Genomic DNA, 27,979 nt, shown 5'->3' with positions numbered 1-27,979 from the left:
CAGTCCTGGCTGACAATACTCTTCCTTATTCTGCCCATCTGTTACATTCTAAGAATTATTGCAACACTGCAGATATTTATTCCAAACGATTTCTTTAAAAAATATCGAAGATGGGTATTTTTAAGTTACCAATTTTGGGCCAAATAAGTTTTTTTTTTTTTCCTGACTTTCATTTTGTCTGTGAAAGCATTTCTTTTATAGCAGTATGTTCAAATTAGCAATCTTTAAGAATTTGGCAAATACTTTTAACAGCAATCCTTAACAATTCCTGCAGTTGCCTACGATTGCAGATCTTGAAAAAAGAGCCATTTTTATATTCCAAGTGGTAGACACATTTCAATTACTATTTCCTGGGCTTAGGCTAACTGACAAAACTTGATGGGTGAAATGAAAATGTGATATACGTTGTAATCAGCTGTTTACTTACCTAGCACAGTGAAATCTTATGGTAGGTATGATTGCACTAACAAAACCAAAACATGCATTTTTCTTCCTTAAGTTCTTTATAAGAAAAGGATCAGTTAAATAATAAATGTGGCTTTAAAATGAAGTTATATCTTAGGATAGTTTTAATTGCATTACATATGGATGATGAGAAAAGTTCAGTGTGATAACAATTGCGTAACAGATAAGCACAAGAACTACTTAAAGAAATAAAAATATGCCCATCACCTCATTAAAAATAGACCGTCAGGGAAGCCACCAAGAAGTCCTTCACTAGGTGAATGAATAAACTGTGGTACATCCATACAATTTGTATATTATTCAGCAATAAAAAGAAATGAGATATTATGCCACAAAAAGACATGGAAGAAAGTTAAGTGCATATTACTAAGTGAAAGAAGCCAACCTTAAAAGGCTACATGCTGTATAATTTTAACTAGATAACATTCTAGAAAAGGCAAACCTATAGAGACAGTATAAGGTCAGTGTTTGCCAGGGGTGTGGGGGAAAGGACGGCAGGAATAAATTGGTGTAGCACAGGGGATGCTTAGGGAGTGAAACTATTCTGTATGATACTGTAATGGTGGAGACGTCACTATACACCTTTGTCAAAATCCATAAGATCTACAACACTAACACAAATCCTAATGTAAACTATGAACTTTGGTTAACAGTGATGTAACCATATTGGCTCATCAATTAAAACAAATGTATAACACTAATGCCAGATGTTAATAATAGGAGAAACAGGTTGGCCGTGGGAGAGTGAGGGAATATGAGAATTCTACCTTCTATTCAGTGTTTCTGTAAACCTAAAACTGCTCTTTAAAAAGTCTATTAGTTTAAAAAAATATATTCAATATAGCCAGACTAATAAAAATATCTTAACTAAAAAGCAATACAAACCTAAACTGTGAGCAATTATTCTGTTTATAGTGCTATTCTGATTGACTTAGCTATAGAATATTCTGCCAGAAATATGTAATGGCAGCGAATTACTGTATATATCTAGTAACTTTGCCGTATCTTTTCTTGTCTGGCAAAAATGCACAGTGGTATTCATGCTAAGTCCTACTTTTAACTACCCTTATTCCTTTCTCTTCAGTGACAGCTGGAGTATCAGCTTTGGAAGTATATACGCCAAAAGAAATCTTCGTGGCAAATGGTACACAAGGGAAGCTGACCTGCAAGTTCAAGTCTACTAGTACGACTGGCGGGTTGACCTCAGTCTCCTGGAGCTTCCAGCCAGAGGGGGCCGACACTACTGTGTCGGTAAGAATGCTTGACTGCTCTTGGCTAGTCCTGCCTCACAGGTTTCTTTACTGCTGTATAATTAGTGATCCATTTTTCTGATGGTTCATTTCCAAAATGAGTGTATTTTTTATCTATTATAGACTTCAAGGCCCTTCTCTTGCTTCAGGATAAAATAAGTTCAGCATCTCTTAAATGCGTCTGGTTTCCTTGTCTTTGCTCAGTTCCTCTCCACCATCAAATCCCATTCTGAAATTGATCTTAATTGACCACACTGACTCTAATCAGGATTTATCCTGCATCTTTTCATCTTTTATTGCCCCATATTTATTGATATTTATTTTATGTATTATCAAATTTTATATATATATATGTATGCATCTTCTGATTTGATTATCTTTTTTTAATTTAGCGTATAGTCCATCTGATTTAGCAATATTGATTTGGGAGCTTACTATGTAGTGGGTTATGTAGGGCCTTCAAAAATGTCTGAAACAGAATCTTTGCTCTCACCTAGAGATGATTAGGAGGAAGGCTGATATATAGATGACTTTGGAGTAAGATAAAGGATGTAACAGAAATACAGCACCAGAGCATTGAAAAAAGGTTATTTAGTAACTAGTGGAGTGCTGGTTATGCAGTGGGTGTTTATTAAACATGAACTGACTATCTTGGTTCTGGTCTGTGAAATGGAGACGATAAAACCTCCCACACAGGGGTGTTAGGATAAAGTAAGATTATACAAGATAAGTGCTCAGGAGAGTGTCTAGCTCTTGAGTTACTAAAATACACAACTTGTTGTTACTGTTGCTCTCCCTGCATGTGGAATGCCCTTCATATACTGGCACATATTTTAGTACTGTTGCATGTTTCAGGTTGTCAGTATTTAGCAAGGACAGTCTGTCATCTATCTTTAAGAATGCCCAATTCTTCTTCTGAATGGTGAGTTACATTGTTGATCACCACCTAGATGTTGGGCCCATCATATGCCTATGCCATTTAATCTTCACAGCTCTATGAGAAAGACAGGGTGGGGAGGATGGGAGACACTGACTCAAGAGTTATTCACCCGTGGCCATACCACACAGGTTAGAATTGTTTAAACTTCAATACGGTATGATTTCCCTTATGTATTATTTCTCTCTCAGGTAGAAAAATCTGCTAATAATATTTACGGCCTCATAGGTTTTAGGGATTACCTAAGGCAGTGCTTCTCAGTATTTTTTAAAATTTATTTTTAAAAGGAGCCTTTTCACATTTTTCTTAATCTCTGCCCCCTTCCATGAAATTTTAATATTGTAGATATCCTCTGCAACTGTTTTACATATAAAAGAGAAAGATTTTCTCAAAGCTTCCCACCCAAGAGCCAGTGTTTGCTCCCTTGGGGGAGAATCTCCCCTATGGAGAATGCATAGTCTAGAGGTCTTTATAAGAGAGGCCTTCCCTTACAGTAGCCATAAGGGTGAGCACAGGAATCCATACAGATACCATGGAAAGACATACAGAGGCATTCTCTGTTTCACATAAATATGGCATCAGCATAGAACATACACTAATGTTCCCATAGAGGCAAGATTAAACACATAAGTTTACTCAAGAGAGTCCAAAGAACTATTTAAACATTTAAAGATTTCCCACTGAAGTCTTCTGCAAGAGTGGGTGTGAGAGCCATTATTTAAGTCCATAGAAAATGAAGCAGTCATCAGGAAGACACTCAGAGGTAATAACTTTCTTTTAAAGAGCGGTTCCATTTATGCTGGAAACAGTCTTGTCGTGTGGGTCCATGAAGGTTTACATAACTCAAAACTTAATATTAAGAACATGCTCTAATTCTGATTAATATTTTTAGCTAATCAATTTATACTTACACACGAGTCTGATTGCAGTTAATCCCAGCATGTTCAGTTATTGACATAGGATCCTTTAATTCCAAAATGTCGGGACACATTTAATAAGATGAGTGGGTTGCTTTTTTGTTTTTATAGGTTTTACAGGAAAAGTATATTCAAACCCAGTGTATTCAAAAGCCATACTGTAGATGGCTTTTTTGGCCCATGGCCTTGGGATCCACATGTCTGAAACTGAACTCATTTTTTCTCCCTTCTGTTTCCCTTTTCTGCTTTTTTTTTTTTTTCTTTTAGGGTAATTGTGTTCATCTGCAGATGAGTTTTGTAATCATTTTGTTTTGTTTTGTTTTGTTTTGTGTTTTCTGTCCTTTCCTTCCCTGTCCCTTACCACTTCCCTTCTGTCCCCAAGAAATAAGAACCTTTGCTGGTTCTTCCTACTTTGTTTCTGGTGTCTAGCTTTTTGTCAGCCTTCCTGTGTCTCTGCTGTCTATTGAGCAGTGTTAACTGTGTGCCTGGTCTTGTGCAGTAGCCCCTTGTTATTCTTCTGCTTCTGTTTTTTTCATCTTTCAATCCAACCCTCATATGCCGGCAGGTGCATAGTCTTAGAACAGCTCTTTCACCTTGCCACTGCAGGTTGTCAGGAACCTAGATTCCCATTGCGGACAACATTTGTCTGAAATTAAAAGCTCATTACAATTTGGCCCAGCCTACCACTTTAGCCTCACTTCTGTTCTCTTATGGCATCACTTCCAGTTTAGTAAAAATGCTTTGTGCTTTGTTTTCCTACTTCTGAACACTTGTCATTTAAGCTGTACCCCATTTTTACCCTCTGTCTCCTCCATAATGCCTCTTTTTTTTTTTTTAACCTTTTAGCCCTTAAAACTCACTACCCTTATCTGGGCCATTCCTATAATACAGATCCCTTAATATGACAGTTTTCCTCTTCTTCCTGAATATGGGTGTTTTAAGAGGACTTGCCTGTCTTACATCTTTAGTATACCTCATAGCTTTAGCACCATGGCTTGTACTTTAAAAATATTGATTGATAATGATTCTAGTCTTTTCTGTGAATTTTTCACTGTTTTATTTCCATCTCTCACTGGTTTGACCAAGACGTTATTCCTCAGTTTGATTCAGCAAACTATGTAGTTCCTGCTGTGTCCAAAGTGCTAAGGAGTACAGAGATAAATACATCTTATCCTCTGCCTTCAAATGGCCCCCAATCAATGAGGGAGCCTGACTGAGGGAGCTGTCTCAGACCCAGTGCTGAGAAACAGCATCATGTAGCTCATCCCCCCCGCTGGTTCAGAAATGCAAGGCAGGGAATATGTGGAGATGTTGTGGGAAGGGAAGGCAGAGAGCAGGTGATGGAAGGATTCATTTGCAAAGCTGAGAGTTTATGGTTCATTTTCTAGTGAAGAAGAGAGAGTGAAGAACTTTGAACAGATAAGACATGATCTCACCTGAGAGGCATTAAACATTGGAAATAGCATAAGCTTTGAAATCAGAGCTGAGTTTGAATTCCATCTCTAAAACCTGTGACTTTGGGAAAGTCACCAAGGTTTCCTGAGCCTCACATTCCCTATTTATGAAATATCAGGTAGGCGAATCTCACCTTGCAGGGTGGTTGTGAGGGCTAGAGAGTTGTTGGGAGACAGTTTTCTATGGGTCTTTCATGTTTTTGCACACCTTGCTAGCAAAGGCACTGGCTGCCTTTGTTCTGGACTTTTTTTGTACAGTAACTAGCTTTGGAAGGCAGAGATGATGTTACCCTCTGGAGCAAAGGACAAATTTGTGTATTCTTGAGTATAGTAAAGGTAGTGTCTCCTTTCAGGGCTGAAGTCAGACATGTCTTCTGCCCCTTGTAAGGGAATGTGTTCCCTGAGCTTGGGGTTCCTCGGCTGTGATGCAATGCCTCTGCCTGCACAACATCCATGTGAGCCCCTCCATGTCATGGCTGTGGGACTTGCGGGGCAAGAGGAACAAACACATGCTTTCTGCTCATAAGGTTCTTTGTTTCTGAGTCTTCTTCATGAGAGTGAAGATTTCATAGGAGTCCGTGTCTTCTGTCAGCACCTATGAACCTGTGGCCAACTAACTTTGTTAGCTTGTAAGTAGGGTAAAATCTCAGACCCTTCACGGTTCTTAAGAAGCATTTAGGTCATATGAAATTCAGGGTAAATATTTGATAAATGTTATAATAATAACCATTATTCTTTATCAGTGATCATTTAGGCATTGTGGAAGATGGTGAGTTAGACATACCAGTTAAGAGGCCATAGTCCAAGATGATGAAAACATAAAAACAGATATTGTCAGTGGGAACTGAATAGAGAGAAGAGAGAACTGAGAGAAACTAATGAGACATTGACAATATTGGGGGATTAACTGGATAGGAAGAAAGAGAATCAAGGATGACTTCAAGATTTATGGTTTTGGAAAGAAACATTAGCCATCAGTGAAGACACGATACATGAAGAGGGGAAGATGAAGTTTGTAAGAGAGGGTGACAAGCTTGGGGGAGAGGGGCAGCCAGGTGGTAAAGTGAGTAGGCAAGGAGTCTAGAGCTTAGGGGACGCTATTGATGGAGAGAGAGGTTTGGGAGTTAAGAAAATCTAGATGATCATTAAATCATAGGAATGGATGAATCTGCACTGGGGTTTTCAGCGTGCTCAAAGGGTTCTGAAAATGTTCTGTTTGAATTGCTAATAGAGCTGGTTTCTATCCCCAGCTCCACCATCACCCCGTCCATTAACCAGAACAAAGACATCAGGCCTCCAGCATAGCTGCTCGGATTAGAGCCAAGTGTGAGGATAGATCCCCTCCCACTGGGCCTTAACCCTGCTTCCAGGTGCTGAGTTTGACAAGGTTTACTTTGAGAAGACAGTTCCTTTGCTGAAAGCAGGACGGTGGAGAGACTGAGGAGTGGAAAGAGAAAGGGGCTAAAGGCTGAACTTTCAAAAGCCGGCAAGAGTATCTTGTGTTATCTGGGCTTTGTTCCTTTCACACACCCATGACTTTTCCATAGGAAACCAGAAGGAAGAGGGAGAAACTCAGATTAGCTGATCTGAGATATTTAGGATTCTTTTCCTTTGTGCCTCTGTGTATCTTAGTGGTAAGCTAACTCAACACTAAGCTTTCTGAAGCCTTGGGAATCACTGGGCTCAATCATGGTGTTATTGGAAGAACATTGGCTTTGAAGACTCAGATGGGCCTAAATTTTACTCTGGGTCCCCAATTTACTATCATTGGTACCTTGGGAAAATGGCTTCTCTTAAGTCTCCCTTTTGTCTTTTATAAAATTATGGGTGGTAATAATTATATCAATGAAATATTGAGAGGATTAGAGATGATATATGAGTCTGATTCTTCCATTGAAACCTGGCAGGGTTGAGTCCCATGATCTCTAAACTTCTGTCTGGCTTAGATTCCATAACTTGTGATTTGTAATATGATGTTGCATTTCTTTTTTTTTTTTTTTTTTTTTAATTGATCATTCTTGGGTGTTTCTCGGAGAGGGGGATGTGGCAGGGTCATAGGATAATAGTGGAGAGAAGGTCAGATAAACACGTGAACAAAGGTCTCTGGTTTTCCTAGGCAGAGGTCCCTGTGGCCTTCCACAGTGTTTGTGTCCCTGGGTACTTGAGATTAGGGAGTGGCGATGACTCTTAACGAGTATGCTGCCTTCAAGCATCTGTTTAACAAAGCACATCTTGCACCGCCCTTAATCCATTTAACCCTGAGTTGACACAGCACATGTTTCAGAGAGCACGGGGTCGGGGGTAAGGTTATAGATTAACAGCATCCCAAGGCAGAAGAATTTTTCTTAGTACAGAACAAAATGGAGTCTCCTATGTCTACTTCTTTCTACACAGACACAGTAACAATCTGATCTCTCTTTCTTTTCCCCACATTTCTCCCTTTTCTTTTCGACAAAACCACCATTGTCATCATGGCCCGTTCTCGATGGTCGCTGTCTCTTTGGAGCTGTTGGGTACACGTGCAGAAAGGCTGTCACTTCACACTTGGAAGATTGCACAGCGGCCAGGCAGAGGCGCTCCTCACATCCCAGACGGGGTGGTGGCCGGGCAGAGGCGCTCCTCACTTCCCAGACGGGGTGGCCGGGCAGAGGTGCTCCTCACATCCCAGACGGGGCGGCCGGGCAGAGGGGCTCCTCACATCCCAGAGGATGGGCAGCCAGGCAGAGACGCTCCTCACTTCCTAGACGGGGTGGCGGCCGGGCAGAGGCTGTAATCTTAGTACTTTGGGAGGCCAAGGCAGGCGGCTGGGAGGTGGAGGTTGCAGCGAGCCGAGATCACACCACTGCACTCCAGCCTGGGCAGCATTGAGCATTGAGTGAGCGAGACTCCATCTGCAAACCCAGCACCTCGGGAGGCTGAGGCAGGCAGAACACTCCAGGTCAGGAGCTGGAGGCCAGCCCGGTCAACACAGCAAAACCCCGTCTCCACCAAAAATACAAAAACCAGTCAGGCGTGGCGGCGTGTGCTTGCAATCCCAGGCAGTCGGCAGGCCGAGGCAGGAGAATCACAGGAGTTCCAGGCAGGGAGGTTGCAGCGAGCCGAGATCACGGCAGTACAGTCCAGCCTCGGCAACAGGGAGACCGAAGAAAGGAGGAGAGAGAGGGGGAGGGGGAGGGGGAGAGAGATGTTGCGTTTCTTTCCGTATGAAGTCTTTAAAAGAACCTTTCATAGCATGCGCATTACAGAGTTTAGGAATTCTGCCTTTGAGAATAGTTCATGTGTTCCTTTTTTCTAATTGCAGTTTTTCCACTACTCCCAAGGGCAAGTGTACCTTGGGAATTATCCACCATTTAAAGACAGAATCAGCTGGGCTGGAGACCTTGACAAGAAAGATGCATCAATCAACATAGAAAATATGCAGTTTATACACAATGGCACCTATATCTGTGATGTCAAAAACCCTCCTGACATCGTTGTCCAGCCTGGACACATTAGGCTCTATGTCGTAGAAAAAGGTACTTCCTTGAGTATTTTGGCAGTAATAATGCAGTCTCCTTTATCTCATGTTTGGTTGGAAAACATGAGTTGCATTTCATGGTGGGTTTGGAGGGAGGATTTTCGCCATACAGTTGTGCTCCCTGTTGCCGCAAACCTGTGGCTCTACCAAACACACTTGGAGCTGGGAAACTTGTTGGTCATTCTGACCCAGAGTGGCTGATTTCTCCATTTTTATTCCTACCATCTGGTGCCTATTGGTCTAATTTCAGGAGTATGAACTTTTCAGTGTTAATTAGAAGAAAGACCAAATTCATTACGTTTGGATGTGATGGGCAGTGGGAAAGAAGGAGATTCATACTGTTTTATATTCTCCAGGAGAAAGCTTTCAACAACAGCACAGTTATTTCTTCCTTTTGATTTTGAGAACAAACAGGAAATGCAGGTTCTGGTGTCTCATTTTTGAGACAAAGTCTGCTTTGTCGGAGAGTAGATCCAGGTAAATTCACACCTCCGGTTTTTCTTTAGAGCACTGAGAGGGATTGTAGGTGTAGAAATGCTTAGTTCCATAGTTCATTCTTTCTCATCTAATATTCACATGTCATGAATTACATAGTAATAGGATAGATAGTAGGATCTCATAATTTGGATAATAAAAGAGGGTGCAGTAACTGCTAAATGAAGATACTTGCTCGTTAATTTAATAAAATTCCATGTTTTCTCTGTGTAGCAATGTACCTTAAAACTATTTTGTTCTTTCTCTCTAGAGAATTTGCCTGTGTTTCCAGTTTGGGTAGTGGTGGGCATAGTTACTGCTGTGGTCCTAGGTCTCACTCTGCTCATCAGCATGATTCTGGCTGTCCTCTATAGAAGGAAAAACTCTAAACGGGATTACACTGGGTAAGAAACACTGTTTTTTTAGGGCAGGGGTGGAGGGAGGGAATCAGGGTTTATAGAAACTTCTGTATTTAATGAAAAACATATTTTAAAGAATTAACTACTATTTTCTTTCATGTCAGAATCAGGCAGTCTCCTTAGGAGGTGTTCTAACATGGGCAAGTGGAAATCAGTGGGCCTGCTATTAAATGTGGAATATGATTCTAATCTCTGTTCCAGTTTCCTTCTTAGGTTTGGTGAGATGAGCTGCTCAGCAGTCTGTGTTCTGTGTTTCAATACCATCCACTATGCAATCAGTATTCTTAAGACATCACTTACCCAATTTAAGAGTTTAATTTCAATTTCTTGCTAATAAACTCACAAGGTGGTTCTTTCCAGTTAGGAAATATAAAACCCTAATTAAGAAGTTGTGAGCTGGAATTAGTGGCATGTGCCTGTAAGTCCCAGCTACTTAGGCTGTGGCAGGAGGATTGCTTGAGCCGAGGCGTTTGAATCTAGCCTAGGCAACATAGCAAGATCCTGTCTCTTTAAAAAAAAAGAAAGAAAGAAAGAAAGAAGAAGAAAAAGCAGTGGTTTTAATAAACTACCTCCCCCAGCCCAGTGTGATGATGATGCAGGGCTTTTCCTTTTTGTAGTTCCCCTACCCCACTCCAAGCTTAAGTAGCTTTATTGCTTTGATCATTCTTAGCTAGATTCACCCAAAATGGGATAATAAGAGTTGATGACAAAATATATCAGCAATAAAGAAAAATAGACTTTCTTTTTGTTTATGGCTTCTCAGATGGAACACGTTTAAGCATAGGGTGCGTATCTAATTAAAGGACCTTCTCTTTTCCCCACTCCAGTTGGAAAGCTAACCCATATAAGCTATATAGAACTCATGTGGTAAGACTGGGAGCAGAGGCTGGATTCAAGTTGATATAGCATGAGCAGTGTTGCAGGTGCTGCACAGATCTAACTTTCACCATCCTGAAGGGACTCTGATGTGAAAGGATTGCATGTCCTGAACTCTCTTGCTGGTGGATGGTGGGAACCTCTATCTATGGGCTCTGCTGATCTAGAGTTTTTAGGAGTGCTGTGTTTTAACAAGTTTGAGTATTCAAATTCAGATATTACTTGCTTGGAATGCTTCTATTCTGCTGACTGTATCTGCCCCCCTTGCATGGTGAGTGTTTTATGATTAAATATAGCTGGACTATTGGTTTCAACATGAGACTAATCCAGGGTGGTGACATGCCGGTCTTTGTAGTTCTTGCTTCGGGGTTAATGAGGGGCAGGAAAGAGTTCCTTAGACTCCTGCATGGCATCATGAATGCTGCTGTTCTTCTTACTTTGGTTTTTTTCCTCCTCCACCTTTTCTACCTTGGTGTGCTGGGATCAGATCCTGCTTATCTTCCACTTCTTAAGAAAAGCTGACATAGAAGACACATTGGGACTATAACAGGGCTGGGTCTCCTCTTCCACTCCCACTAGACACATGGTAACTAATCACATTGCCCATTACTGTTAATATTCCTGTGTATGTATTCAGCCCCTCTCCCTTGTTGATGACTAACCAGCTAGCTCTGAGCTAACCCAACAGCTATTATGATTTGTCCATGAATATGTCACATGTTTGTATTGGAAACATGTTGAGCATACTATCTGGATGAAATTGGATTGTGAAGTTACATAGAGTTTTTATGCACATCTGAATATTTGTGCTCTTCATGTAAAATGCCATTGTGTATATGTGTGTGTGTGTGCATTAGTTTTCTTTTTTCATATATGTATTATGTTATCAATAATTAAGATCCTGACTGATTATGTATTAGAATAATTAAACCATTTTGGTTCAGAGCATGTAGCCTCCCATTTCACAGAAGGAACAGTTTGCAGAATGCATGGTATGCTTTGGTCTTAGTAATGACACTTTAAATGTGATTCTCCCCAAACTCCTAAGTTTTCAAAGTATATATCAAAAGGCTTTAAGCTGTACTGATGACACATCTCATTGGAAAATCCCTACGCTGTACCCCAGCTTTCTTACTTCCTGGCATTCACTTTCCCTGATTCATTTATGAGATAGTGCTTGTTGTTAAAGACTACTGTCACCGTGAAAAGGTTCAGCCTGTGTGACATGGCATTCCCTAATTTCTCATTCATGACTTCCTGGGTTTTTGGGGGGATTTGATTGTGGTATTGGTAGGGAATAAAAATATGGAGAGAACAAGATAAGCCAAGACTTGCCTGGATATATATCTGTAATTTAAAACATACATTCAGAAGAGGTTTGCCTTTGATTATAACAAAAGTGAATTGCCATTAAGCTAATAAAAGGTACCATAGAACTTGTTCCCTTAAACCTTTATCCCAAAGGAGGGTTGATGGCAGGGGGAAAAGACAAACAGCAAAAGGATAAATGTGTATTGTAACTAGAATTCCAATATGATTTTTGTAAACTGGGTTGAAGAGGTTGTACCACATTTGTTTCTGTGCCTCCCCCAGTGATGAGTTCATTGACTTAGAAGAATGAGTGAGTGTCAGGTATAGAAAATAGTTTAAAAACGTGATCGTTTTGATACCCATTGTTATGTTGTCTTTTGTTTTTATATATCTGTTGCTTCATCTTGCCGTCAGTTGCATTTCTATATTTTTGTTTCTATTTATTTATTATTATTATTTTTTACATTTGTTCTTCAAATTGCCAATTCATCAGCTGCAGTACATCAGAGAGTTTGTCACCAGTTAAGCAGGCTCCTCGGAAGTCCCCCTCCGACACTGAGGGTCTTGTGAAGAGTCTGCCTTCTGGATCTCACCAGGTAATGGCTGATTGCGATTCTGCCCACTGCACTGTTCCCCTACAGCTTGGTGCTCTGTCACTTCCTTGGGTGTGGAAAAGAATACTGAGCTATGAAAGACAGAGACACAGACAGACAGACAGACAGACAGAGACAGAGAGAAAGAGAGAGTGGGAGTGAGGAATTAAAGGGCTGGCCTAGGAAGACCACAGGAAAATATGTGGTGAAGAATCTGCTTGAGTAAAATAACATAAATTGTTTACTAACAATGTAGCTTCCTTGCCTCAAGCAGAATTAGGAAATGGCTTTGTCAGTAAAAGATTCTTTAATTGCCCAAGGAAATGAATCTAGTGAAGGAGATTCTTTCTGTGTATTGAGGTACTCTAAGATAAGAAATTAGCAGGGAAAAGTTGGTATTCTTAATATTGATAATAAAACCAAAATTATTTTCTATGGATTCTTTAGAAAAAATGGAAAGTAAGCATTTGTCTGAATAATTAATAGGCTTGATGAACAAGGAATGGTTTTGGTTTCTACTTGTAGAAAGTACAGAAGAGAAACAGGTTTTATTTGGAAGTTAGCATATAATCTAGCTTTGTGTGTTTTGGCTATAGTATTTTAATTATAACTGTGGCTTGGCAAAAATCCCATAGCTTAGTTCAGTTTGATTTTTCTGGGGTAGAAAGCATGCTAAAGAATTTGGCCAGTTATAGCTTTGTCCTAAAAAGGTGTTAGCTGGTGGGAATGGATTTAAGAGGAAATAAGGAGAGTAACAGTGTTTTGTGGGAAAAGTACCCATAGTCTTATTCCATAGTTGTTATATGTGGTGAGGAAACTAAGGCATTGTGATGTTAAATTACTAAAAGCATACACCCCATTAGTGACAGAACTGGGGCTAGAACCCAGGTGTCTAGATAGCATGTTCTCTACCACAGCATCAGGCTCATTACTTGTTCCTGTTCTATCTGTCTGTCTCTCTCTCACATTACTTAATATGTCAGATACCTCAGTCTACTAATTTGGGTTGTGAACAGGAATAGGGTTGTGAATGAAGACATGAAAGTTACATACACATAGGCATAGCATCTAAAAAAGCATTGGAACATTTTTCTTCCGCCCTTGAAGCACTATGGAAGTTGCTTTTTTGCTGAAAACAAACCAGAAAAAAGAAAAAGAAGCTGTGGTTTTTAAGACAGTGGAACACAAATTATGCAGCACTGTCATCCCCAAAAGAAAGGAAACAGACAATGTGAGCCGTGTTATTGCCCCAGTGTACTGCCTTGAAGCAGTTTCCACACTGCAGTGTAGGTGGGGAAAATGGAAACTGGGCCCAGCTGTCTCACTGAATTGAGAAGGCAGAAATCAGAATTTGGGGAGGTCAAGGAGGCTAAGATTTATGAGGCTGAGTACCAAAGAAGGAACCATAGAGAGAGCGTGCTAGGATGAGCATGAGCACTTCAGAGATTTGGAGCGGGGTCCCCTTGAGTCTTTGTCTGATTACAGAGTTGTATACACATAGGAGAACACTCTCTGAAACCAGGGGAAGAACTACCTAAAATGCAGTAGGTTGCACAATGCCTGGTGCTCACACAGGTGTGGGACTAGTTAGAGCCAGAGTAGAGAGACTTATAATACACAGGGTATTGGTTGGGGTTCTCAAAATGGTCATACCTAAATGGGCTAAATTAGTACCAGAATAAAAGATGCTATGGACCCACCATAACAAAGCTTAAAAGGAAGCCTTTAAAGAATCAAACTAATCCAAAAGTAATTTAATTGCATTTTACAACAAAATCCAACACTCTTTATGCTACAACAAAATTCAGCACCCAACAATGTACAATTTACAATGTCTGGCACCAATCAAAAACTACCAGGCATGGCCTGGTGCGGTGGCTCACACCTGTAATCCCAGCACTTAGGGAGGCCAAGGCAGGTGGATCACGAGGTCAGGAGTTTGAGACCAGCTTGACCAACATGGTGAAACCCTATGTCTACTAAAAATACAAAAATTAGCCAGGTGTGGTGGCGCACACCTGTAATCCCAGCTACTCAGGAGGCTGAGGCAGGAGAATCACTTGAACCCGGGAGGCAGAGGTTGCAGTAAGCCGAGATCACACCACTGGCACTCCAGCCTGGGCGACAGAGTGAGACTCCATCTCAAAAAAAAAAAAAAAAAAAAACTATCAGGCATAAAAAGAAACCAAAAAATAAAACACATAAGCCAGATATAGTGGTGTGTACCTGTAGTCCCAGCTACTTGAAAGGCTAAAGTGGGAGGATTGCTTGAGCCCAAGAGTGTAAGACCAGCCTGGGCAATATAGTGAGACCCTATCTCAAATAAATAGATGGGTGGAAAGAAGGAAGGAAGGATGGATGGATGGATGGATGGATGGATGGATAGATTAAAAAATAATAATAATAATTTAATAATTAATTACAATAAAAAATCAGGAGAAATCAATCAGAAACAAATTCAGAATGGACGGAAATGATGGGATTCATAAACAAAGACCTTAAAATGAGTATTATAAATCTTATTAGTAAACTTAAAGATGTAAAGGAAAGCTTGAACCCAATGAGGAAAGAAATAGATATCTAAAACAGACCAAAATGGAACTTCTGGAAATAAATTGGATGGTGTTAACAACAGATTAGACACTGCAAAAAAAAAGGTCAGTCAACTTGATGACATAGCAATAGAAACTATCCAAAATGAAGCTCAAAGAGAAAGACAGATGGCGGGGTGAAAGTGAACAGAGCCTAACACGGTGAAAACCCATCTCTACTAAAAATACAAAAAATTAGTTGGGCATGGTGGCATGCGCCTGTAGTCCCAGTTACTCAGGAGGCTGAGGCAAGAAAATCACTTGAACCTGGGAGGCAGAGGTTGCAGTGAGCTGAGATCATGCCACTGTACTCCAGCCTGGGTAACAGAGCGAGACTCTGTCTCAAAAAAGAAAAAAAGAAAAAAAAGAAAGTGAACAGAGCTTCAGTGAGCCACCGGACAATATCAAGCAATCTAATTAGAATCTGAGAAGAAAAAGGGAGAGAAAAAATATGTAAAGAAATAGTGAAATTTTTAATAAATTTAATGAAAAACATAAACACACAGAAATAGCGAAAATTGCTGGGCGCAGTGACTCAACGCCTGTAATCCTAGCACTTTGGGAGGCTGAGGCAGGTGGATCACCTGAGGTCAGGAGTTCGAAACCAGCCTGGCCAACGTGGCAAAACCCCATCTCTCCTAAAAATACAAAGATTAGTTGGGCATGGTGGCAGGCGCCTGTAATCCCAGCTACTTGGGAGGCCAAGACAGGAGAATTGCTTAAACCACAGAGGCGGACATTGCAGTGAGCCAAGATCGCGCCACTGCACTCCAGCCTGGGCAACAGAGTGAGACTCCATCTCAAAAAAAAAAAAAATTGATTCTTCACAGCAAAAATAATGACAGCATTTTATGAGGCTATAACATGTGGAAGTAAAATGTATGACAACAGTAGTACAAAGGATGGGGTGGGAGGATGGAAGAATACTGTTGTAAGGTCCTTATATTATCCATGAAATTATAATTTGAAGGTAGACTGTGCTAAGTTAAAGATATATGCTGCAAATTCTAGAGCAAACACTGAAAAAAAAAAAGAGATACATACAGCTAACAAGCTCTATCTCTGAATGGCAATACTGATAAGAACAAATTTCTGACATATGCTACAACATGGAAAATGGTAAATGCGGATAGTAATAATACCAACGCTGGCTTCAGAACAAGAAATAGATCCAGAGATAGAGGGACTTTTTATGATGATAAAGTGATCTACTTACAAAGAAGACATAATCCTAAATGTTTATACTTCTAATAGTAGAGCTTGAAAATAAGTAAAACTGAGAGAATTGGAAGGAAAAATTGATGTATTTACAATCATAGTTGGAGGTTTCAACAAGAAACTTTAATGTAATCATTACAAAATACTCAGTTAATCCAAAAGTGAGCAGGAAAGGAGGGGAAAATGAGCAAAGGGTAGATGGGGCAAATAGAACACGAATAATGAAGTGGTAGATTTAAACTCAACCAGACTGATGATTGTATTACTATAAATGGGCTGAGTGTGCCAATAAAAGGTGGAGATGGACAAATTGGATAGAAAAGCAAGAACCAATCATATGCTGTCTGCAGTAAACCACTTTAAATAAAAAGATCCAGGTGGGTTAAAAATATTAATACAAGGATGAAATTGAAAGCAGAGTCTTGAAGAGATATTTGTACATCCATGTTCATAGCAGTATTATTCACAAGAGCCAAAATACAGAAGCAACCCAAGAGTCCATCAGTATACAAGTGGATAAATAGAATGTGGTATATATATACACAATGGAATATTATTCTGTCTTTAAAAGGAAGGAAATCCTGACACATGCTACAACATGGATGAATCTTGAAGATATGCCAAGTGAAATAAGCCAGCGACAAAAAGACATACTATGTGATTCTACTAATATCGCATACCCTACAGTGGTCCAGTTCATAGAGACAGAAAGTAGAGCGGTAGTTGTTGGGGAAGGAAGAATAGGGAGTTGTTTAATTGGTACAGTTTCAGTTTTTGCAGGATGAAAATATCCTAGAGATTGGTTGCACAAGGATGTGAATGCACTTAACACTACTAAGCTGTACACTTTAAAATGGTAAAGATGCTAATTTTTATGTTATATATATTTTGCCACATTTTTTAAACAGTAAAAGGATGGAAATGATATGCTGCATTAACACTAATCAAGAGAAATCTGGGTGGTAATAACATCAGAATAGGCTTCAGAACAAGAAATAGAACCAGGGATAAAGACAGACTTTTTATGATGACAGAGTGATCTACTCATAAAGAAGACGTAATCCTAAATATTTATACTTCTAATAATAGAGCTTGAAAGTAAGTGAAGTAAAACTAAGAGAATTGAAAGGAGAAATTGACATATTCACAATCATAGTTGGAGGTTTCAACACTCCTTTCTCAGCAGTTGGTAAAACAGGTTTACAGAAAATCAAAAAAGATGCGGAAGACTTAACAGTGAAACCAGTTTGAGCTAATAGACATTTATAAAACACTCCTTCCATCAAGAGCAGAATTCTTACTCTTTTTAAGTACACATGAAAATTAACCAAATATAGACCATATTCTGGTTCATAAAACAATTCTCATTAAATTTAAAAGGGTTGGAATCATATAGAGTACGTTCTCTGGCCACAATGGAATTAAACAGAAATCAACAGAAAGATACCTGGAAAGTCTCAAATATTTCAAAATTGAACAACCCGTGAGTAAAACAAGAAGTCACAAGAAAAATTAGAAAATATTTTGAACTGAGTGAAAATAACAACATATCAAAATTTGTGAGATATAGCTAAAGAAGTGCTTTGAAGATTTGTAGCATTAACTGTTTATATTAGAAAAAAATAAAGCTCTAAAATTGATGATCTAGGCTTCTGTCTGAAGAAACTAGAAAAAGAAGAGCAAATTAAACCCAACATAAACAGATAGAATTAATAAAGAGAAGAGCTGTGGAAAAATCAGCTGACATTCTCATTGTTTCCCTGTAGGTAATCTGTCGCTTCTCTCTGGCTGCTTTTCAGATCTTCTTTATGCCTTTGGTGTTTGGCATTTTATATACTATTTAATTATAGATTATCCCTTGTTGCATCTGCTTGTAATTTCATTGGACCCCCTGAGTCTTAAGGTTGATGTCTTTAATAAATTGTAAAAAATTTCCAGTCACAATCTCTTTGAATTTTTCCTTTCTGCATTTTATCTATTTATCTTTTTATGGAACTCTGATTACATGTGTATTATACTTTCTCTATGCTCTAAGTCTCTTAACCTCTCTTGCAGATCTTTCATTGTATTGTCTTTCTGCCATTTTCTGCATAATTTCTTCATCTGCCTTCATTCACTAATTCCTTAGCTGTGACTAGCCTACTGTTTAGCCCCTTTTAAAAGTTTTTAAACTTCAATTTCATATTACAGGTTTATTTTCTAGAAATTTTATTTGGTTCTTTTTTAAATATACCTGGCTAATTTTGATAGTTCCTTATAACTTCATATTTTCAACTACCTTATTTAAGCATGTTAAATATTCTTATTTTATACCTCAAAAACTGATAATTCCAGTGTCTGTAGTCTTTATTGATCTGAGTACGGTTTTTGTTTCTATATTTCTTGCTAATGGTGGCTATTTTCTCATCTCATGGGTGTTTTATAATTTGAAGACTGTACTTACATTCTTGGCACTTTGTACAAATTGATTGAGTCTTCATTTAAAATATATTTACTCATGAGAAGATTTGTATTTCTTCTGCCTGTGTCTTGGATACTACCAACCCAGTGAGAAGAAATGCACAGGAGGTAAAAAAATTTTGAGAACTTGAATGGTAGACTATAATGGCCCCACAAAGAGGTCCACATTCTAATCTCTGGATTCTTTAGGATATGTTACCTTACGTATCAAAAAGGACTTGGCAGATGTGATTAAATTGCCTTGAGATAGGGAGATTGTCTTGGGTTATCTGGGTGGCTCCATTGTAACCATAAAGGTCCTTAGAAGAGGGAGGCAGAAGGGTAAGCATCCGGGAGAGACTGGAAGATGCTATACTGCTGACTTTAAAGATGAAGAACTCATAGCCAAGGAATACAGGCAGCTTCCAGAAGCTGGAAAAAGCAAGGAGACAGATTCTCTCCTAGAGCCTGTGGAAGGCACGCAGTCCTATTGACACCTTGATCTTAGCACAGTGAAACACATTTCAGACTTCTGACCTGTAAAACTGTGAGATAATTAATATGTTTTTAACACCTTTAAAATTGTCTTTATTCTCCTCCCTCAAACTTGATTGCGAATCTGGTGGGGTAGGATTCCCGGTTGGAAATCATTTTCCTTCAGCATTTTGAGTCATTGCTGATTGTTCTGGCTTCCAGCATTGTGGCTTAGAAGCTGATGCCATTCTGATTCACTCTTAGGGCAGAGGAAGGTGGGGTCATCTACCTGAGCAAAGGGAGAGTAAAGACCAGAACCAAACTGGGGCTCTTCCAGCCAAGTGGAGTGGGAGGCTGGGTTGGGAAGGTGTTAGATAGGCGCTACCTAGAGTTTAGAGTGTTAAGGAACTGGGGAAAAAAATAAGAAAATTTTTTTTCTTTGTGAAGCTTAGTTTTGAATGAGATTGGTATAAAGTAATTTTTGTATATGTATTTGAGGAGTAGTTGGTTTTCTAGATCCTTTTCTGGATATCGTTGATGCTTTGTATGCAAAAGGTAGGTTTTTGGGTTATGTTGTTAAACAGTGATTGAATGGAATATTTATGTATTTGTCAACTATAGTGCATAGCATAGATAGGGTAATGTTTCAAGAAGTAGTTATGTGCGTTTTTCCTTTAGTCCTCACAACAGTCCTCCAGGGTAAGTTCTTCTGTTGTCTCTATTTTACACATGAAGAAACTGAGGCTTAGTTAGACAAGTCACTTGCTCAAGGTCAGTAGTTAGTGGCTGAGCCAGATCTGTCTGGTTCTAAGGCACATGTATATTTTATCCTGTCCAATTTTTTTCACCTCCGCTTTGATAATCAGTATTTGTCTCATTTATCTCAAAGAAAGTCATAATACATAGCTGTGTTTCATATTTATATTTTACTTAAAAAACAGTGGAATAAATACTAAAAAAAAGGTGTTCTGTCAGTAGTCAATGAGCACATGGTAAAAATAGATGTTCTTTCTTAGTGATTCGTGCTAGGCTTTTGGGGATGATTCCTCTAACACCTGAAGGACTAGAATCAAATTAAATAGGGCTACAGGCTACAGAGACTGTGAAAGGTATACTACAGGACACAACGTAATGACTCCTGAGCAGTTAATTTGTAGTTAGAAGCAGGTCTCTTTGCTTTTCTAGAATCCTTTCTTCCTGGTCCTTCTCCCCCAACCTTCACCAGTTATGGTTTTTTTATTGGAATAAATAATTAATTTTGGTACAAGTAAACTTCAGAGGTAATTTTATCTCTAGTTGTAACTAAAATAATAGGCCTCTATTAAGCAATGTGTTTCTTGAAACATTTTCAATAGCTAAGGCCTATTCATGTAGAAAGTAGCTGAAAACATACTCAGACCAATTTTTCACTTTATTGTTGTAATTCTTTGTGTAAAAGCAAAGATAAATAAATAAATGAAATGGAGGGTGGGGAGGGTGAGTACCAAGAGATAGAGTAAAACAGCTAGGTTAATGTAGGTTTTGTTGTTGTTTTCCTTCTTTATTATACCCAAAAGTGAATGTCTTAGCAATGGTGGGTTCATTTCAAAGTTGATTGTGGTTCTGTGGATCCTCTTGAAGTCCTGAGCAGCCTCATTTGCCCTCAAAATCGAGGTGCTGAGGCATGTTCCATAGAGACTCAGGGCTCCTTCCACCTCTAAATAGCACTCAGAATCAAACTTCATAGAGGTGTTCTAGATTGAGCTAGATCTGTCAGCAGACCCCAATCTCAACCTACATCTGCAGTTTCTCTGCATCCTTTCTTTCATCCATCCCTTCATCCAGCACCTATGTTCTGCCAAGTTCTAGGAAGTTAACAAAGTCCCTGACTTAAGACCTTATTATATTCTAAGGGGGAAGAGGAATGAGGATAACATCAGGCAGTGGTAAACAGTTTGAAGAATACCAAGTCCATCAGCAGGAAGGGATTTCTTCAGTGTTTTCCCATTTACTTTCAAGAGATAGTTGTATTCTTTTGACATGAAAGACAATACTGTCTCACATGAAAGACCTCATTGATATTTTAACATTTACAGACTAAAAGATAATTCTGTGTTCTTTTTCCTCTTTACTTTCTCTGTTCTCATTCTTTTCCACTCACGTAATGTATCAATTATCTACTGCTACGTAACAAACCCCCCAAAATATAGTGGCTTAAAACACGCACTGTTTATTTGGCTCCCCATTCTGTGGATTGGTCGAGCAGATTCTGGTCTGGATGAGCTCAGCTGATCTCTGCTGGCTCACTTGTGCATCTGCAGTTGGCTAGAAGGTTGACTGGTAGCTGGACAGTCTACAGTGGTCTCACTTACAGTCTAACCATTGGCAGGCTGTTGGCCAGGCAGACAGAGGACAGCTGGGCCATGCATCTCTCATCAGCCATCAGGCTGACTTTGGCTTCTTCACATGGTAGTGGTGGCTGTGTGGGTCCCAAGATCAGTGAGAGTGGAAGTGGCAAGGTCTGTTGAGGTCTGGGTGTGGAAACTGCACAGCATCACTGCTGCCTTATTCTGTCAGTCAGAGCTGATCGCAAGATCAGCCCAGATTCAAGGGGTAGAGAAACAGATTTCTACTCTTGATGGAAGGACCTACAGCATTATGTTGAAAGAGTAAGATGCAGTGAAGGAAAGAGTTTGTAGCCATTTGTGCGGTCAGTCACACATTGTAAACCCTTTCTCCCATGAACATACCCTAAAACTCTTAGTGAGTTTTTAGGAATTATGATATGGGGTTTTATTATCTAAGAATTTATATAATTTAATGTTGGGAGTTCCATCCTATTCTTGGAAATAGCTGTTACCAGGGAACAGTTAGTTTAATTCTGTTCCTAGTAGAAAACAGTCTTTTTTTTGTTTTTTTGAGACGCAGTCTCGCTTTGTCACCCGGGCTGAAGTGCAGTGGCGCTATCTTGGCTCACTGTAAGCTCCGCCTCCTGGGTTCACACCATTCTCCTGCCTCAGCCTCCTTAGTAGCTGGGACTCCAGGCACCCACCACCATGCCCGGCTAATTTTTTTGTATTTTTAGTAGAGACGGGGTTTCATCGTGTTAGCAAGGATGGTCTCGATCTCCTGACCTCATGATCCGCCCGCCTCAGCCTCCTTTCAAAGTGCTGGGATTACAGGCGTGAGCCACCGCACCCGGCCGAAAACAGTCTTTTTAACTTCCTTTTGTTTTTTGGTGGGGTTAGCATTTAACTTGCAGCTTTCTGAGATGAATATAGAGGGTCTGTATGATTATTAACCATGTGATCTGTTAATATTACCTATGACAGCCATTATAGACTAAAGATAAACACACAGAGTTTGACTATTTAATTTACTTGACCAGTTACCTCAGTGCATTTTAAAGTATGTTTGTGTAACAAGACGTTCGTAATAATAACTAACATGTATTAAGTACTATCTGTGAGACATTGCCTAAGTTATAGGTATCATCTTATTTAATTTTCATAACAACAAAAAACAAAAATGTAGATATTATTAGTAGTACCATTTTAGAGATGAAGAAACTTCTGCTTAGAAATTTACAAATGTGCCCAGGGCCACGTGACCAGTGCTCTTCTCTAAGGTTCAACAAAGACGATATCATAATTCAGACTGCAGATCTGCCAACATTCAAATGGATCTAGTCCTCGAGTGTTATTTTCTAACTCTGCTTTTAGATGCACCATTGTGTAGCCCTTACAACTGGGCCTGTCCCTTCTGTAGACGTGGGAGTAGCTGAACTCCACAGAACCCCAGGTTACACACTAAGGACACAGGTTGTTAGGGCTCCTGGATGAGGGTAAGTGTGTTTATTTTAAACCACGTGCTTTTGGCTATTGAGCTTATGATTTCAAAGGTGAAAGCTTAAGCACATTATTAGACTTCTCAAGGAGAGTTCCCCTAGATTGGGAGAAAAGTTGACATTGGGTAATATTAAATTTTTCTTTTAAAACCAGGGCTATTTTGTTGTTGTTTACAATTTTAAGAGTCTAGACTGAAAGAGTCATGAAGTGCAGCCACCTATCTGACCTCTTCCCCCAACAGTTAGGGAATTTGCTCTGCCCCCAGGCTACCCAACCTTCCCTTGCTCTCCTGAATGGGACCCTGACAATTCCCTGGAATTGTAACCTCTTCCTTACTGCTGAGGCTGAGAAGAGGATCTTTTCTACTTTACTCCATTTAGGGTTTTTCTTTATATCTGTGTAGATTGTGGCTTTTTGTTTTTTCTTTTTAATTTTATTTTAAAACAGGAAGAACGGTTATCTGATATTAAAAATCAAGGAAGCAATATTTGTATTGGTCACAATACACTCAGACTAAAAGAATTATGCTGTAAGTAGTTGTATTGAAGAATATTTGAAGTGCTTTTAAACTATTTGTTTAAAACTATACCTGTTTGTATAACGTGACCAGATCAAATTGATTGTATCTTTGGGTGGCACCAAATATGTTGGTTTCTTGCATGGATTGATTATTCTGAAGCTCATGATTTCTGTGGGTCTCAGGTGGGTGGAAGTTCCCATCTTAGTCCTTAAGACTCTTACCCCAATTGTAAGAGCTGAGGAATTCTGTGATAGCTATTAAGATAAGAGATATTCCCAAGAAGGAATATATTATTACAGAAATTTTCAAACATCAAAAAGGTTTGAAAGAATAATGTAACAAAGCCCCATGTACTTGCTTTAACTATTGTCAACGTATGTCCAATCTTGTTTCAAAGTCAGTCCTGGACGTATCATCCATAAGAAGTCTTCCTGAAGGCATTCAAGAGGGAAGTCTTTGCTTTGGAACCCTGATGTGATCACGTTAATCATTGCTTCTATGCCTGTAGCTGAAGGAACCGCCAGCTTTTTTAGTCCTCTAATCCTTCTGCTTCCCTTTTCCAGGGCCCAGTCATATATGCACAGTTAGACCACTCCGGCGGACATCACAGTGACAAGATTAACAAGTCAGAGTCTGTGGTGTATGCGGATATCCGAAAGAATTAAGAGAATACCTAGAACATATCCTCAGCAAGAAACAAAACCAAACTGGACTCTCGTGCAGAAAATGTAGCCCATTACCACATGTAGCCTTGGAGACCCAGGCAAGGACAAGTACATGTGTACTCACAGAGGGAGAGAAAGATGTGTACAAAGGATATGTATAAATATTCTATTTAGTCTTCCTGATATGAGGAGCCAGTGTTGCATGATGAAAAGATGGTATGATTCTACATATGTACCCATTGTCTTGCTGTTTTTGTACTTTCTCTTCAGGTCATTTACAATTGGGAGATTTCAGAAACATTCCTTTCACCATCATTTAGAAATGGTTTGCCTTAATGGAGACAATAGCAGATCCTGTAGTATTTCCAGTAGACATGGCCTTTTAATGTAAGGGCTTAAGACTGATTAGTCTTAGCATTTACTGTAGTTGGAGGATGGAGATGCTATGATGGAAGCATACCCAGGGTGGCCGTTAGCACAGTATCAGTACCATTTATTTGTCTGCCGCTGTTAAAAAATACCCATTGGCTATGCCACTTGAAAACAATTTGAGAAGTTTTTTTGAAGTTTTTCTCACTAAAATATGGGGCAATTGTTAGCCTTACATGTTGTGTAGACTTACTTTAAGTTTGCACCCTTGAAATGTGTCGTATCAATTTCTGGATTCATAATAGCAAGATTAGCAAAGCATAAATGCCGAAGGTCACTTCATTCTGGACACAGTTGGATCAATACTGATTAAGTAGAAAATCCAAGCTTTGCTTGAGAACTTTTGTAACGTGGAGAGTAAAAGGTATCGGTTTTATTCTTTGCTGATGTCCTTTCTGCTTGAAATAACAGTCACCATACAGCTAAAGGAGAGGAGTTTCTTTCCTTCTAAGTAGGCAGAAATGGGATCATTATGTTGCCACTCTCCAATCTCCCAGAGCTCGCTCTCTAGAGAATCACCTTCTTTTGCTTTTTTTTTTTTTTTTTTGAGGTAGAGTCTCACTCTGTTGCCCAGACTAGCCTTGAACTCTTGGGCTCAAGTGATTCTCCCTCCTCAGCCTCCCGAGTAGCTGGAATGAACTATAGTTGCACCACTGCAGCTGGCAAGAATCACCTTCTTTATAAAGCGTCAGTCATGCTTCCAGCAAGAGGCAGCATCAGTCATGGCTTTATAACAGCTTCATGGTGCCTCAAAGACTGTTGAGGTTAATGAGAGCCTAGATTAGACAGTTTGGCTGTCCTTCCCTAAAACTTGTTTTCTCCTATTCGCTACTCCCCACCCCACTTAAAATCTATGAGTTTTTACTTTTTACTGGGAATGGAAAGTGTGGTGAAGATCATTCAACACTTATGTTGTCATTTCTCCCATTTTCTGAATTTTTTTTTTAAATTTCCCCCCTTTTAAAATTGTCCGAAAGCCCACAGTTATGGAAGGAATACTGTCTAGATGGTCTGCAGAACATGTTTGGGGTGAGTGGGAGTGAGGGGCAATGTTACTTTTTCTCCCTGTAGTTTGGAGTCCATTATGAGCTGCTGCTTTTTCTTCTCATCTTGTCATCTTCTGGGGATGTTTGAAGGCTGAGTTCCAACAGAATTCACAGAGGGAATAAAACAGGATTGAGATTTCGAGGTGTGCACAAGGTGGTAAGATAAAGGGCATACGAGCTTCAAAACTAATGCTGTTGCATACACGAAGCCTTTTGTTTTTTGAGGAGCTATTTTTGTTATTCTTGTAACGCTCCACCTTACATGCCACGTCTGTGTGAGTCAACAGGGATCAGGTTTGGTCACCACACATGTCTGAAGCTGGGCAGCGTCTGCTCTGTGTTCTGTGTGGAATGGAGAAAAAAACGCCTGCCCTGCTGCCTTCCATGTTCATAGGCCCAGCCCAAGAGAGTGACACACAGTGACACAGTGCTGGCCCTGAGACATTTCCACAAAGTGGTCAACTCTGCCTTGCATCCTAAAACTTTCTGGGCATCTATTTTGAAAACTATAGGAGCCTTTGGAAGGCCTCTTATGTGTGTTTGGAGGGGAAGGGTGTTGAGATTGTCACCATCCTTCAAGCTGAGACTCCTGGTGAGCCTTTGCCACCATGAAAACCACATAGCTGACCAAGGCTGTGCTTGAGGTACAGAGGACACACATTGTAGACAGGCCTGTGTCATGTTTCCTTACAATTGTTTTTTACAGAGAAAAGGGGCATTTTTTTTTCACTGCTTTCTCAACAGTTCCTGTGAATAAATGAAACATTTCGGAGCTCCCTGAGAGCAAGAGCCTTCACTTCTTCTTGCGGTGCCGGGACCATGTGTTGGTGAAGCTGGTGCTGTGGGGGCCACTCACTCGAATGACACCTGGAGGCCTTTTCCTCCCTTACCACTCCCTTCCCCAGCCCGACTTCTTGGCCTCCTGCCCAACCAGACACCTCAAACTCTGTCAGCGCCCTGGCATTCTGGCAGAGAATCCTTACCAGTTCTCACCAACCTTCCCCCCAGGCAAGGGCAGCTGCCAGCATGGCGCTCTGCCAGGACAGGTTTCCCTGAAGGAAGCTGCTCACACTGAGATGAGCCTCTCAGGGCAGGACCTCTTCCCAAGCCCTGCACACCCACCCCTGCAGCCCTTTTGGCTCCCCTTTTTCCTGTGCCTCAGCACTCCTTGCCTGGTTGCGGATAACGAACTAAGGTTGCCTAAAGGGCAGATCTGCCCTCTCCATGTCGTCATCCTGGTAAACAGGGTCGTCTTAAAATTATGCGCTAATTCTGTACGGGAGCACTCAAAAGGCATTACTTAGAGATTGAAATTTCAAACTATCTCTAGTTTTTCAATGGAAATGTATCAGCTAGGGAAAAACCATCAAGCTCATTATTATTTTTTGATCTTCAGTTGTATTTTTGTGAATATTTTAATACATTTTTTTCAATTTCTGGATTGTGTTGTGTGCTCATTTTGACCAGAATAGAAAAAGAGATATACCTTTCACTCATATCATTCCAGCTACACCTGCCTTCTTTTCTTCAAAAATGCCGTCCGTGTGCCTGCTTCTGGGCCTTTGCACATGCTGTTCCCTGGGCCTGAAGCACGCCTTCTGCCAATATTCCTGTGGTTTGCTCTCTGACTTCCTTTAAGCCTCTGCTCAAATGTTACCTCCTCAGGGAGACCTTCTGTGATATATAAAAGAGCAAGCCCCCCACCCCACCACCTCAGCCTTCCTGGGCCCCTCAATTCTGCTCTAGTTACTCTATTTCTCTCCCTCTTTCCCAGTACACACTTGTCTGTTCTCCCCTACTAGAACATAGTTAACAAGAGGCCAGAACCTTGCTGTTTTGTTCACTGCTCCGTCTGCAGTAAGGGGAACAGCACCTGGCACTCAGCTGCTCAATACATGTTACCTGGATGGATGAGTGGGTGGAAGCATTCATCCATTCAGCAACCTACACTGAGAACAATCCTGTGCCAAGCACTGTGCTAAGCATAAGGAAACAAAACAAAGAAGACAAAGCTCCTCAAGGAGCTTGCCACAGGGTGGAGGTGACAGGTGACATGAATGGAAGTAACTAGTAGTTACCAAATACTTGGTGTGAGCCAGGCACTTTGCATTTCTTGCTCTATTATTTCTGTGAGTTAACAGTAATTGTACTAATCTTAATCCCATTGTTTGAAAGATTATATGGCTTACCCAGGGCCACTTAGCTAATAAAGGAACAGAGAAGAGGGGCTGGGCCTGGGGCCGCTGTTTGATCCACAGCCTTGTTCCTAACCACTATGCCCTGTGGCCTCTCACACCAAAAGGAAGTACCAAACTGCTTCCTTACTCAAATAAATGTGCCTGAAATGCAGTTGCAGTTTCCTCCCAGTCCTTTAGGAGCTGGTTAGGGAGTCCCGTAGGAACTTGAGAGGGTAGTGTAGTCTAGGTGGTAGGCACAGATGTCTGAGAACTTTAACCTCAGTCTGGAAGACAATATGGTGACTTAATTTGTTGAGAACTATGTTACAAATAATGTGTTACTAATAAAACATGGAGGCTTTGCAGTGACTTAGTAATTT

General features: G+C 40.1%; 1 protein-coding gene across 3 annotated transcripts in view; it reads left to right on the top strand.

The window, feature by feature from the left end:
* Window positions 1-26,863, top strand: part of MPZL1 (myelin protein zero like 1) — an 81,335-nt gene extending 54,472 nt beyond the window's left edge. The window contains exons 2-7 of one of the 3 annotated variants that reach the window (XM_063693187.1): window positions 1,550-1,716; window positions 8,325-8,538; window positions 9,286-9,418; window positions 12,114-12,216; window positions 22,637-22,758; window positions 23,846-26,863. In XM_063693187.1, the coding sequence (XP_063549257.1) occupies window positions 1,550-1,716; window positions 8,325-8,538; window positions 9,286-9,418; window positions 12,114-12,216; window positions 22,637-22,756 (737 nt within the window). In that variant the 3' untranslated portion in view covers window positions 22,757-22,758; window positions 23,846-26,863. The remainder of the gene's footprint in view (window positions 1-1,549; window positions 1,717-8,324; window positions 8,539-9,285; window positions 9,419-12,113; window positions 12,217-22,636; window positions 22,759-23,845) is intronic. The other 2 variants (XM_019035636.4, XM_031012981.3) reach the window with 2 other exon arrangements.
* The last annotated feature ends 1,116 nt before the right edge of the window (window positions 26,864-27,979 follow it).

This window comes from Gorilla gorilla, chromosome 1 (genome assembly GCF_029281585.2).
Source record: "Gorilla gorilla gorilla isolate KB3781 chromosome 1, NHGRI_mGorGor1-v2.1_pri, whole genome shotgun sequence".
NCBI classification, from domain to species: Eukaryota; Metazoa; Chordata; class Mammalia; order Primates; family Hominidae; genus Gorilla; species Gorilla gorilla.
The sequence above is the reverse complement of the archived record's forward strand: the minus strand, read 5'-3'. Positions and strand labels throughout refer to the sequence as shown.